The sequence below is a fragment of the Xenopus tropicalis genome, chromosome 3 (genome assembly GCF_000004195.4).
Source record: "Xenopus tropicalis strain Nigerian chromosome 3, UCB_Xtro_10.0, whole genome shotgun sequence".
Taxonomy (NCBI): Eukaryota; Metazoa; Chordata; class Amphibia; order Anura; family Pipidae; genus Xenopus; species Xenopus tropicalis.
Genome location: NC_030679.2, coordinates 140,354,229 through 140,367,495, shown reverse-complemented (window position 1 = coordinate 140,367,495; position 13,267 = coordinate 140,354,229). Strand labels below are relative to the sequence as shown.

The 13,267-nt window shown below is 46.3% G+C and overlaps 1 protein-coding gene across 1 annotated transcript; it reads left to right on the top strand.

The window, feature by feature from the left end:
* Nucleotides 1–1,704: 1,704 nt before the first annotated feature.
* On the top strand, nt 1,705–4,089 carry junb (jun B proto-oncogene). The gene is given in 1 exon segment (NM_001044490.1): nt 1,705–4,089. A coding segment is annotated over 1 exon segment (924 nt). The 5' UTR covers nt 1,705–1,845; the 3' UTR covers nt 2,770–4,089.
* Nucleotides 4,090–13,267: the final 9,178 nt, after the last annotated feature.

Below are 13,267 nucleotides of genomic sequence, written 5' to 3'. Positions count from 1 at the left end.
TCCTAGTTATGGATGATAGACAGATAGATATAGAGGGTGTTAGATGACAAAGAAAGATGATACATAGATAGATAGACAGACAGATACATATAAAGAGAGAGAGGTGACAAAGAGGCATGATAGATAGATAGATAGATAGATAGACAGATAGATAGATATAAAGAGAGATAATATATAGATGATTGAAAGATAGATAGATGACAAAAAAGATGATTAAGGATACACCAAATCCAGTTTTTCAGGTTCGACCGAACCCCCGCATCCATCGTAATGGAATCAGCCGAATACTGAACTGAATCCTGGATTCGGTGCATCTCTAAAGATGATTAAAAGATAGATGGATAGATAGATGGATAGATAGACGGATAGATAGATGATAGAGAGACAGATAGATACATAGAGATAATAAACAGATATATAGATAGATGATAGTGAGCGATAGATGATAAATATAGAGATAGATGAGAAAAAAAGACGATAGATAGATGATAGAGAGACAGATACATAGATAGAGAAATAATAAACAGATTTATAGATAGATGATAGAGTGAGAGATAGATGGATAGATAGATTAGATAGATAGATGGATAGATAGATGGATAGATAGATGATGGATAGATAGATAGATGGATAGATAGATAGATGGATAGATAGATGATGGATAGATAGATAGATGGATAGATGATGGATAGATGGATAGCTGATAAACAGATAGATGATAGATAGATAGATGGATAAATAGATAGATAGATGATAGATAGATGGATAGATAGATAGATAGATAGATAGATGATAGCTGATAAACAGATAGATGATAGATAGATGGATAAATAGATAGATAGATAGATGGATAAATAGATAGATAGATAGATAGATGATAGCTGATAAACAGATAGATAATAGATAGATAGATAGATGATAGCTGATAAACAGATAGATGATAGATAGATAGATAGATGATAGATAGATAGATAGATGATAGCTGATAAACAGATAGATGATAGATAGATAGATAGATGATAGATAGATAGATAGATGATAGATAGATAGATAGATGATAGCTGATAAACAGATAGATGATAGATAGATAGATAGATGATAGATAGATAGATAGATAGATGATAGCTGATAAACAGATAGATGATAGATAGATAGATAGATGATAGATAGATAGATAGATGATAGCTGATAAACAGATGATAGATATAGAGACAGGGCTAGACGACACAATAAGACTATAGATGGATGACAGACGCTACACATTTGTGTGACGTGCATACAGACATTATTCTGACACTTGCATGTCGGTGCATATAACACACACACACAGTATGGGCCGGCCTCCCGGTCCCGTGTATAGGCGCACAGAGACAATAGCAGTCCCAGCTCCCCTCCCCCCATCCCACTTCTCCTGTTTACAAGCAGCCCGGGCTTCCTGGCACTGACGTCACCCCCCGCCCCGCCTCCCTCTCTCCTCCGCATCGCGACTGACGTTTCCAGACAGCTGGCCAATCAGCGGCTGCTTCGATCCTTCCGGGGGGCGGGACCGGCGTATAAAGGCTTGTGGCGCCTGCGGAGAGTTGTCAGAAGGAAAACGTTCCACGGAAGAAGCCGAAGAGACGGAGCTGATCCAGCCACAAGCAGCCAAGGGGTCTGTATCCTTCCCAGCCTGCACTGCTGCCCATTACCGGCTCCCACCTGTTGCACACACTTTGTCCCTGGCTTAGGGGGACTTGTGGGTATTTCAGAGCTGCCCTACAGGAGTGACAGTGAGCTGCCCCCCAGCTTGGGTTAGCAGAGTCCCAGCGCTGTGTCTGTGGGATCCAGCACCCACCTACAACTTCCATGTGCTCCAAGATGGAGCAGCCTTTCTACCACGATGACTCCTTGTTGTCAGCCTATTCGCGCCCAGACACTGCCCTCTTGAAAACCACCCTGGGGCACCTGACGGAACCCTACCGGCTGGCCAAGCACGACTTGCCTTACTATGCCCCACAGGACTCACCGCCACTTGCCTCCCATCACCCTGCGCCTTCCAGTCTGAAAATGGCTGCCCCGGAGCTTGAAAGGATGATCATTCACAGTGGCCCGGGGGTCATAAGTGGTCCGAGCGGTGGCCAACTCTACTACTCGTCCCGTGGCAATGGCATAACGGAGGAGCAAGAAGGCTTTGTGGATGGGTTCGTTAAGGCCCTCGATGACCTGCACAAGATGAACCGTGAGTGCCCTCCCAATGTGTCATTAGGCGGGGGCTCTATTCCCCTGGGGGGGAGCGCTGCCTCCCCTGCCGGTAGCAACATTTATGGGGACGCTGCTGTTTACACCAACCTGGCCAATTACCACCCAAGCTGCTACCGACAGCCCTCTGCCACCATTAACTATTTACCACAAACTCATATTGGCTTTGGGGCTTCACCCTTTAAAGAGGAGCCACAGACTGTGCCCGATACCGCCGGGGTAAGGGTGGACAGTAGGGAAGGGTCTCCTACACCTCTATCCCCCATCAACATGGAGGATCAGGAGAGGATCAAGGTGGAGAGAAAAAGGCTAAGGAACCGCCTGGCTGCCACCAAGTGCCGCAAACGAAAGCTGGAGAGAATCGCCCGGCTGGAAGACAAGGTGCGAGAGCTAAAGAATGAGAACAGCGGCCTGAGTGGCACAGCCGGGGCCCTTAGGGAGCAAGTGGAGCAGCTGAAGGTGAGGGTGAGAGAACATGCCCGACATGGTTGCCAGCTTCTGCTTACTGGGAAAGGGCATCAGGTTTTCTGAGGACACTGGTGGGCTGAGGCTGCTGGTGCAAGTAAGGGGGGGTAGAGAATAAAGATGGACTCGGAGCTCCCTAGCAGGCGCTCGTCTCCTTCCGTACATTCATCTACTCCAAGGCATTCGGAAGCACAGGAGACCTGAACTGAGACATCCGATATGAGACGGCAGTAGCCCCATACATTCTGCTGTTACATTCATGGGGGGCCCCCCTTCTACAAACACTCCACACTTCCTACTGTCGCTGCTCTGGCTACAAACTTTTGTTGCATCGAGGAGAAGGACTTGCACTTATGTCTGAAGAAGAAGTATAAACTGTGACACAGGCTCGGGTACTAACGCGGGCGCACGTTTTCTCCGGTGCAGTAACAACAAGCAGCCAATTAGCAGCCGCCTGCGGTTTGCTCATCAAATTAGATAGCACTTGATTGGTTGCTATGGGTTGCTGCATGGGGCAAATGTGCACAATTTCCTTACGTGAGCCTGTGTGTGTCTTTGCAAATGTATTTCTTATACACTTTGGTGAGGGGGGGGTTGAAGCTGCTGTCAGACTCTACTAGCAGCAACACAGATTGACCCCCCTGTGATGTCCCTAAACCCAGCACTTACATTGATTAGAAACAGAACAACATAATGTGAAATATGAGGAAGGCGGTCATATTGATAGTCATGTGACTGCATCTTATGAGAAGGTTGGGGGGGGTGTCAGGTGGTAATTTGGAAAGGGACCAATAGAAATGTTTGTATTCTGTGTAATAGGTGCAAGGTGTGTCTATACACCTGCCCAAGTTCAAGGGATAGGGTGTCTGTTACACTGATACTGAACATGTTGCACTGTATAATGATAAGGAGTATCTCCATACTGATACAATGCTGCACTCTTTATTCAATAGACCTATTTTTGGACAGTATGCATTCCTTTCTAAAGCATTTGCAATACGTGGAATTGGGATAAAACTGGATGGGTATATATAGCCTATACAAAATGCAGCGAATATTTTTGAACTTAAGTTTACAGAAATGACATTTATATATAAATATATATATTCACCTTGGCCACTGCTGCTCGGCGGACCCGCAGAATTGTTGCAGCGCAGTATTCTGGCTCCGACTCGAGCAGGGTGTTATTTTTAGAAGTTCGTGGTGTTTCGGGGTGAGGTTTCTTCTCTGCTGGTATCGGAGACAGAAATCCCCCATTAACTAATGATATATATATATAGCGTCTATGTATTTAAAGAAACAGCGCACACACAGAGAAAGGTACTTTCAGCCGTCTGGGTATTTTATAGATGCTTCCTGGAAGCGCAAGTTCGGGAAACAGAAGAAGAAAAAAAAAAAGATATATCTATTTTAATGTTGGGAAATGTATTATTGTTTTTTTTTCTGTTTTTATACTGCGAATGTAACATGAACCTGGACCAGTGCTGTACGATTTTATATGTGTCATGTTTCGGTATTTAAGTAAATGATATTGTTTTTCTAACATGATTGCCTGGCTGCTTTTCTTTAGTAACATAGTAAGTTAGGTTGAAAAAAGACACACGTCCATCACGTTCAACCATAATGCCTATATATAACCTGCCTAACTGCCAGTTGATCCAGAGGAAGGCAAAAAAAACCATCTGAAGCCTCTCTTTATCATTGTGTATGGTGAGATGAGGCACAGGTATTTATGAAGGAGGTTATGTATTTAGCCACATTGTCCTGTTGGGGTTTAGACGTTACTTAGTACATGCCCCAGTGAATGCAGAGGAGTAATTCAATTACAGCATATACATACAACCCAGTAGCCCCCCCGCAACGTGGTGTCTTCTTCATTTATAGTTACACCTCCGATACAACCTGTAGTGCCTAACCCGACTTTGAGGGCCCATTAACACAATAGGTGGAGACAGTACCAAATGCTATAGAGGTTATGGTGCCAATAATAAAGGGCTATTGGAAACCCTCCCAGATTGAGGTCCATTACAGCCTGGGCCAACCGGGAGATCCTCTGGTGCCCTAACAGGCTAGTCCGACCCTGATGAAGGTGCTTAATTGGGAGGGTAGAAGTTGGAGGTGTGAAGGTGAGGCGTTGTTGAACCTCCTGCATGCAGCTGCACTTCATGTCATTTCATTTACCCCCACTAAAGTTTATAAAGGATACTTAAGTCACATGTGAGTTGTGTAATATATCAAAAAAAACATCTGGCCCACAACATCTGAGCGCTGATACATTATCATGTGACCCAGCCACAGGCCACTGTGGGGCAAGGTCAAATTTAAAAGGGACCTATCATAGCAAAATTGTTCCTCCACCGGGGAAATGCTCTTAGGAAGCACTGTGCTGCCTGCACCGGGAGGGAGTTCCTGGTACAGTTGGCCATATTGGCACACTACATATAATAAGGATTTCCCCAGTTGGCTTATTATGCACAAGCATGTGACATAGGATTGGCTCCTCCCCCCATGCTTTCTATTAGCCCGCACCTTAGGTGGGAGAAACGGTTGTTAGGTGCCCCTTAAGGTAGCCACATATTTCTTGGCTGCTACCCAAATTATTGCTATTACTATCAATAAAGCAGGTAAGGTCCCCAGACTATACTTTGTTGCTATACACTGGATGCTGTACAAATTCCCAAGGTTGGACTGGGGTGTGCAGGGACCCCCACATCCCCCCAGGGGTCCCCAACACCTGACCAACCCCCTTATTATACTTATCTTCTCGGGGGAGGGAAATCAGCGGGGAAGAGTTCGATTGGGTCTGGGTCAATGGGGCTTACTGTTTTCTTTCCGGTTCCCCACCGGCCCAGTCTGACCCTGCAGATTCCCCTATAAGTTCCCACTGGGCCTTACCTTAGGTTTCTTTATATTTCCTTCAGGGAGGTCACATCCAGGCAGGAACATGGGCACGGGGGTACTAAAAGCCCAAGGCTGTGTGGGGGCTGAGGATGTGGCCAACCCAGCAGCAACTGGGAAGGAGGGTCCATCAGGCATAGAGGGAAATAACTGCCTGCACGTGGGAGTGTTATCCATGGGGATCAGTCCAGCTGCTCTGCTTGTTAGCTGACACATAGGACTGACACAGAGAAGAATTCCCAGGGGCTTGGCTTGCGCTTTCAAGACAAACATGTCGGAAAGTTAAATGAAGGGCCACGAAGGCCAAGTTTAAGTTTAACCCTTTCACTCCTAAGGGTTAAAAAACGTAACCCTGCTGAGGGTAAAAACTTTCTTTAACGCTATACTGGCCCAGTGCACCAATTTGCCAGCTGTCCGTACGTTGCTGTATACTGTATACTTTTTAGCCGTAGAAGCCATCGATAAGTAACAATCAATTTCACTTTTAATGTTGTACCCAGCAGCTCCCCATGTTTGGATCTTGTTAGTCCACCTTCTGTGTGCCAGCGGCTCTGCACGTGCTCAGTGCGCTCTGGGCTGCGGCTGAGAAGCTAAACTCAGAGGTCACTGGAACTCATCATTAGTAGATGGTGAGGTTACATAGAAAGGATGATTATTGATCAGTTTTGATGCAGACTACACTGATTTCTGAGCTGCCATGTAATGTGAATATGAAATAATTACTTGTTTTGTGCCTGTTATATTGTGTGCATACTGTAGCAGCTCAGAGAATGTTCTGTGAATCAGCAGAAAACTACTGGGGAACTACTTGGGCAGTTGTGGAAGTTTAGGGGTCTGGTCCCCAACCTACATAATATCATGGGTGACTCACCCCCAATTGCCAGCATAACAGGACGTGCACAGAATCATGAGTCACTGACAATCCCCCTTTTACCACTTTTTGTTTTCTCCTGTCCCCTGGGGCCCGCTACAGTAGTCAGAGCAGGGGCTCATTTATAAACATGTTTGCCTCTGGGCAGTAACCCATGACATCCAATCAAAAGTTTGCTTCTATTGCTCAACCTGCATCTGGCTGAAAAAAAACAGTCAGTGATTGGTTACTATGGGTTTCTGCCCATGTGCAAATTTGCCCGGGGTTTATAAATGAACCCCTGCACCCCCTAGAGTTATGCCATTCACATTTCTGAAAAAGTGCTGTGGTGGCTTTGGGCTCATACAAAAGCCCAAAAACACAATCTGTAGCACTTCTAGTCTGATTCTTTGAGCTTTAGTTCCCCTTTAATCACAGAGTTTTTGCCATTAAACGAAAATCACTGAGGGGTTAAATACTGAATGCGTAGAAAACGTGTAAAGAAAAAAACGTAAGAGCTGTGCTAATTAGAGTGTTGCTGCCGATGCTGTGGATTCTTTTCATGTTGGCATGCAATATTTATTATTTGCCATTAAAGAGAAACTTTTATAGCCAATCGAGATGAGATTTCATGCTCGATTCAGTAGGACTGTAGGTGGAAAGACGTAAGCTGCAGAGTGGTCCAAAAATCTCACCATTATTGCGCAAGCTGGCAGTTGGTGTGTAGGCGCTGCCAGTTATAGACCCTGCTGGCATACGCAGCTAGATGTGAAATCGTACGGGGCGGTGTGAGGGGGGTTCATGTGATGCAGTGCCCTGCGGGGGGTCCTGAGAGGGAAGGGGGGATAGCGCTGCCAGAGAGGTTCAAAGAGCAGTGTCTATGCTGTATTTTGCCTCTTAGGATTGGGCACCGGGCTCTCAGCCTGAGTGTGCAGCATGTTGGGTTCATATACTCTCCAGTTAGTCTGACATCACTTGGGAATGCCATGTATATTTTGCAATCAAATCTTTGCCATACTCTGAAGTCTGGTATATTCTTTATTGTGGTATATTTTGCAGTTGATTTTTCTGGCTGCTGTACAATATAGTTAGTTCTTTGGGTTGGTTTAGTCTACAGGCTGTCAGACTCGGCAGACAGTTTTTTAGGCTGCAGTACACTACAGTCGGTATAGTCCTCAGTCGGTTCCTCGGGCTGCAGTAACTACAGTCGATCCAATAAGTCGGTATATTCCTCAGTCGGTTCCTCAGGCTGCAGTACACTACAGTCGGTTCAGTAAGTTGGTATATTCCTCAGTCGGTTCCTCAGGCTGCAGTACACTACAATCGGTTCAGTAAGTTGGTATATTCCTCAGTCGGTTCCTCAGGCTGCAGTAACTACAATCGGTTCAGTAAGTTGGTATAGTCCTCAGTCGGTTCCTCAGGCTGCAGTAACTACAGTCGGTTCAGTAAGTTGGTATATTCCTCAGTCGGTTCCTCAGGCTGCAGTAACTACAGTCGGTTCAGTAAGTTGGTATATTCCTCAGTCGGTTCCTCAGGCTGCAGTAACTATATTCAGTTCAGTAAGTCGGTATATTCCTCAGTCGGTTCCTCAGGCTGCAGTAACTACAGTCGGTTCAGTAAATTGGTATATTCCTCAGTCGGTTCCTCAGGCTGCAGTACACTACAGTCGGTTCAGTAAGTTGGTATATTCCTCAGTCGGTTCCTCAGGCTGCAGTAACTACAGTCGGTTCAGTAAGTCGGTATATTCCTCAGTCGGTTCCTCAGGCTGCAGTAACTACAGATGGTTCAGTAAGTTGGTATATTCCTCAGTTGGTTCCTCAGGCTGCAGTACCTACAGTCGGTTCAGTAAGTCGGTATATTCCTCAGTCCGTTCCTCAGGCTGCAGTACCTACAGTCGGTTCAGTAAGTTGGTATATTCCTCAGTCGGTTCCTCAGGCTGCAGTACCTACAGTCGGTTCAGTAAGTTGGTATATTCCTCAGTCGGTTCCTCAGGCTGCAGTAACTACAGTCGGTTCAGTAAGTCGGTATATTCCTCAGTCGGTTCCTCAGGCTGCAGTAACTACAGTCGGTTCAATAAGTCGGTATAGTCCTCAGTCAGTTCCTCAGGCTGCAGTAACTATATTCGGTTCAGTAAGTTGGTATATTCCTCAGTCGGTTCCTCGGGCTGCAGTAACTACAGTCGGTTCAGTAAATTGGTATATTCCTCAGTTGGTTCCTCAGGCTGCAGTACCTACAGTCGGTTCAGTAAGTCGGTATATTCCTCAGTCGGTTCCTCAGGCTGCAGTACCTACAGTCGGTTCAGTAAGTTGGTATATTCCTCAGTCGGTTCCTCAGGCTGCAGTAACTACAGTCGGTTCAGTAAGTTGGTATATTCCTCAGTCGGTTCCTCGGGCTGCAGTACACTACAGTCGGTTCAGTAAGTTGGTATATTCCTCAGTCGGTTCCTCAGGCTGCAGTAACTACAGTCGGTTCAGTAAGTCGGTATATTCCTCAGTCGGTTCCTCAGGCTGCAGTACCTACAGTCGGTTCAGTAAGTTGGTATATTCCTCAGTCGGTTCCTCAGGCTGCAGTAACTACAGTCGATTCAGTAAGTTGGTATATTCCTCAGTCAGTTCCTCAGGCTGCAGTAACTACAGTCGGTTCAGTAAGTCGGTATATTCCTCAGTCGGTTCCTCGGGCTGCAGTACACTACAGTCGGTTCAGTAAGTTGGTATATTCCTCAGTCGGTTCCTCAGGCTGCAGTAACTACAGTCGGTTCAGTAAGTCGGTATATTCCTCAGTCGGTTCCTCAGGCTGCAGTAACTACAGATGGTTCAGTAAGTTGGTATATTCCTCAGTCGGTTCCTCAGGCTGCAGTAACTACAGTCGGTTCAGTAAGTTGGTATATTCCTCAGTCGGTTCCTCAGGCTGCAGTAACTACAGTCGGTTCAGTAAGTTGGTATATTCCTCAGTCGGTTCCTCAGGCTGCAGTAAGTACAGTCGGTTCAGTAAGTTGGTATATTCCTCAGTCGGTTCCTCAGGCTGCAGTAACTACAGTCGATTCAGTAAGTTGGTATATTCCTCAGTCGGTTCCTCAGGCTGCAGTAACTACAGTCGGTTCAGTAAGTCGGTATATTCCTCAGTCGGTTCCTCAGGCTGCAGTAACTACAGTCGGTTCAGTAAGTCGGTATATTCCTCAGTCGGTTCCTCGGGCTGCAGTAACTACAGTCGGTTCAGTAAGTTGGTATATTCCTCAGTCGGTTCCTCAGGCTGCAGTAACTACAGTCGGTTCAGTAAGTTGGTATATTCCTCAGTCGGTTCCTCAGGCTGCAGTAACTACAGTCGGTTCAGTAAGTCGGTATATTCCTCAGTCGGTTCTTCAGGCTGCAGTAACTACAGTCGGTTCAGTAAGTCGGTATATTCCTCAGTCAGTTCCTCAGGCTGCAGTAACTACAGTCGGTTCAGTAAGTCGGTATATTCCTCAGTCGGTTCCTCAGGCTGCAGTAACTACAGTCGGTTCAGTAAGTCGGTATATTCCTCAGTCGGTTCCTCGGGCTGCAGTAACTACAGTCGGTTCAGTAAGTTGGTATATTCCTCAGTCGGTTCCTCAGGCTGCAGTAACTACAGTCGGTTCAATAAGTTGGTATATTCCTCAGTCGGTTCCTCAGGCTGCAGTAACTACAGTCGGTTCAATAAGTCGGTATATTCTCCAGTCGGTTCCTCAGGCTGCAGTAACTACAGATGGTTCAGTAAGTCGGTATATTCCTCAGTCGGTTCCTCAGGCTGCAGTAACTACAGTCGGTTCAATAAGTTGATATATTCCTCAGTCGGTTCCTCAGGCTGCAGTAACTACAGTCGGTTCAATAAGTCGGTATATTCTCCAGTCGGTTCCTCAGGCTGCAGTAACTACAGATGGTTCAGTAAGTCGGTATATTCCTCAGTCGGTTCCTCAGGCTGCAGTAACTACAGATGGTTCAGTAAGTTGGTATATTCCTCAGTCGGTTCCTCAGGCTGCAGTAACTACAGATGGTTCAGTAAGTCGGTATATTCCTCAGTTGGTTCCTCAGGCTGCAGTACCTACAGTCGGTTCAGTAAATTGGTTTATTCCTCAGTCGGTTCCTCAGGCTGCAGTACCTACAGTCGGTTCAGTAAGTTGGTATATTCCTCAGTCGGTTCCTCAGGCTGCAGTACCTACAGTCGGTTCAGTAAGTTGGTATATTCCTCAGTTGGTTCCTCAGGCTGCAGTACCTACAGTCGGTTCAGTAAATTGGTTTATTCCTCAGTCGGTTCCTCAGGCTGCAGTACCTACAGTCGGTTCAGTAAGTTGGTATATTCCTCAGTCGGTTCCTCAGGCTGCAGTACCTACAGTCGGTTCAGTAAGTTGGTATATTCCTCAATCGGTACAATATAGTTATATGGGTTGGTATAGTCTACGGGTTGTCAGACTCTGCAGACAGTTTTTTAGGCTGCAGTACACTACAGTCGGTTCAATAAGTTGGTATAGTCCTCAGTCGGTTCCTCCGTATTATTATTATTTATATAGTGCCATCATTTCGCGCACCTCATTACAGAGTAGAGGGATACAACAAGAACAAACAATTAACATGTAACGTACAACAGGGGAGGGCCCTGCTCACAAGAGCTTACATTCTAAGAGGGAGAGCAGGTGAGACGTTAGGTCTGGGTAACCAGAGTGGCAGTAGAGTTCTTGTTGGTTTGTAAAGTGATGGTAATTGCAGAGTAAGAGAAAACCAGTGGTTAGTGAGTGTGTGAGCAAAGAGTAGGGTTGTTCAGTGGGTAATTAAGTTGCTGAGGGCTTAGGTTATAGGCTGGAGCCTCTGAGAGTGCCTAATGGGACGGGGCAGAGCGTTCCAGAGGATGGGTGCAGCACGTGAGAAGTCCTGGATGCGAGAGTGAGAGGAAATAATGAGTGAGGAGGAGAAGAGCAGGTTGTATGACTGGGGGTGCACTTGAGGATTAGGGTGGTTATATAGAGTGGTGCGGCACTGGTGAGTGCTTTGTAGGTAAGTACAAGACCCTTAAATTGAATCCTGTATATGACAGGCAGTCAGTGCAGGAACTGGCAGAGAGGGGCGGCACTTTTGGAGTTTGAGAAGTTATGAGCCTGGCGGCACTGTTCCTGATGGATTGGAGTGGGGTCAGTTTAGTCAGGGGAAGCAGTGAGTTACAGTAGTCTAAACAAGATATGACAAGAGCGTGGATGAGAATTTTGGCAGTCTCACATGTGAGGAAGGGTCAAATACGAGAGAGGTTTTTTGACTCCTAGACAGCAAACTTGTGGAACTGGGGTTATATTATTATTTTCCACGCAAACAGTGACGTCAGGCAGGGAAACAGAGTACACTACAGTCGCTTCTTCAGGCTGCGTACACTACAGTCGCTTCTTCAGGCTGCCATACACTACAGTCGCTTCTTCAGGCTGCCATACACTACAGTCGCTTCTTCAGGCTGCGTACACTACAGTCGCTTCTTCAGGCTGCCATACACTACAGTCGCTTCTTCAGGCTGCCATACACTACAGTCGCTTCTTCAGGGTGCCATACACTACAGTCGCTTCTTCAGGCTGCCATACACTACAGTCGCTTCTTCAGGCTGCCATACACTACAGTCGGTTCTTCAGGCTGCCATACACTACAGTCGCTTCTTCAGGCTGCCATACACTACAGTTGCTTCTTCAGGCTGCCATACACTACAGTCGGTTCTTCAGGCTGCCATACACTACAGTCGCTTCTTCAGGCTGCCATACACTACAGTCGCTTCTTCAGGCTGCCATACACTACAGTCGGTTCTTCAGGCTGCCATACACTACAGTCGCTTCTTCAGGCTGCCATACACTACAGTCGCTTCTTCAGGCTGCCATACACTACAGTCGCTTCTTCAGGCTGCCATACACTACAGTCGGTTCTTCAGGCTGCCATACACTACAGTCGGTTCTTCAGGCTGCCATACACTACAGTCGCTTCTTCAGGCTGCCATACACTACAGTCGCTTCTTCAGGCTGCCATACACTACAGTCGGTTCTTCAGGCTGCCATACACTACAGTCGCTTCTTCAGGCTGCCATACACTACAGTCGCTTCTTCAGGCTGCCATACACTACAGTCGGTTCTTCAGGCTGCCATACACTACAGTCGCTTCTTCAGGCTGCCATACACTACAGTCGCTTCTTCAGGCTGCCATACACTACAGTCGGTTCTTCAGGCTGCCATACACTACAGTCGCTTCTTCAGGCTGCCATACACTACAGTCGCATCTTCAGGTTGGTATATTCTACAGTCTGCCGTCACTACCTTCGGCCTGAGATTTTCTGCAGCCATTTTTTTTAAACTATCATAGGTGGCAGTCAGTTCATTCGGGAGGTTAAACTGCCCAGTCGGTTCTTTATGCTGGAATATTTTGCTGTCAGTTTTTTCGGTACAATAAGCGTCAGTTCTTTATACTTTGCTGTTGTATATTATTTTCTGCAAGCAGCTAATTGGGTGGTTAAACTGTGCAGTCAGATACATAGGTTGGTACACTCTACATTCAGCTCTGTGGTTCCCTACCCTCTTTTTGCCAGTGCAGTTAGTATGCTCTGCAGTTTGGAAATGACACAGCTATCTAGTTGCTATGGTTACTGACAGTTGCAGTCAGGCGGTGGTTTAAATGATGGGCAGCAAGACAATTATGGGAAATGTGCCCTCAAAAATGGCAGAAAAGTCAGAACCATTTACTGCAATAATGCTAACGGTAAATGTTTCCATATAATGTGCATATGGGTATAATATACTTGGGGCCCTAAGAATAGCTGGGGCCCCAGAGTATCAGTCCAAAGAAC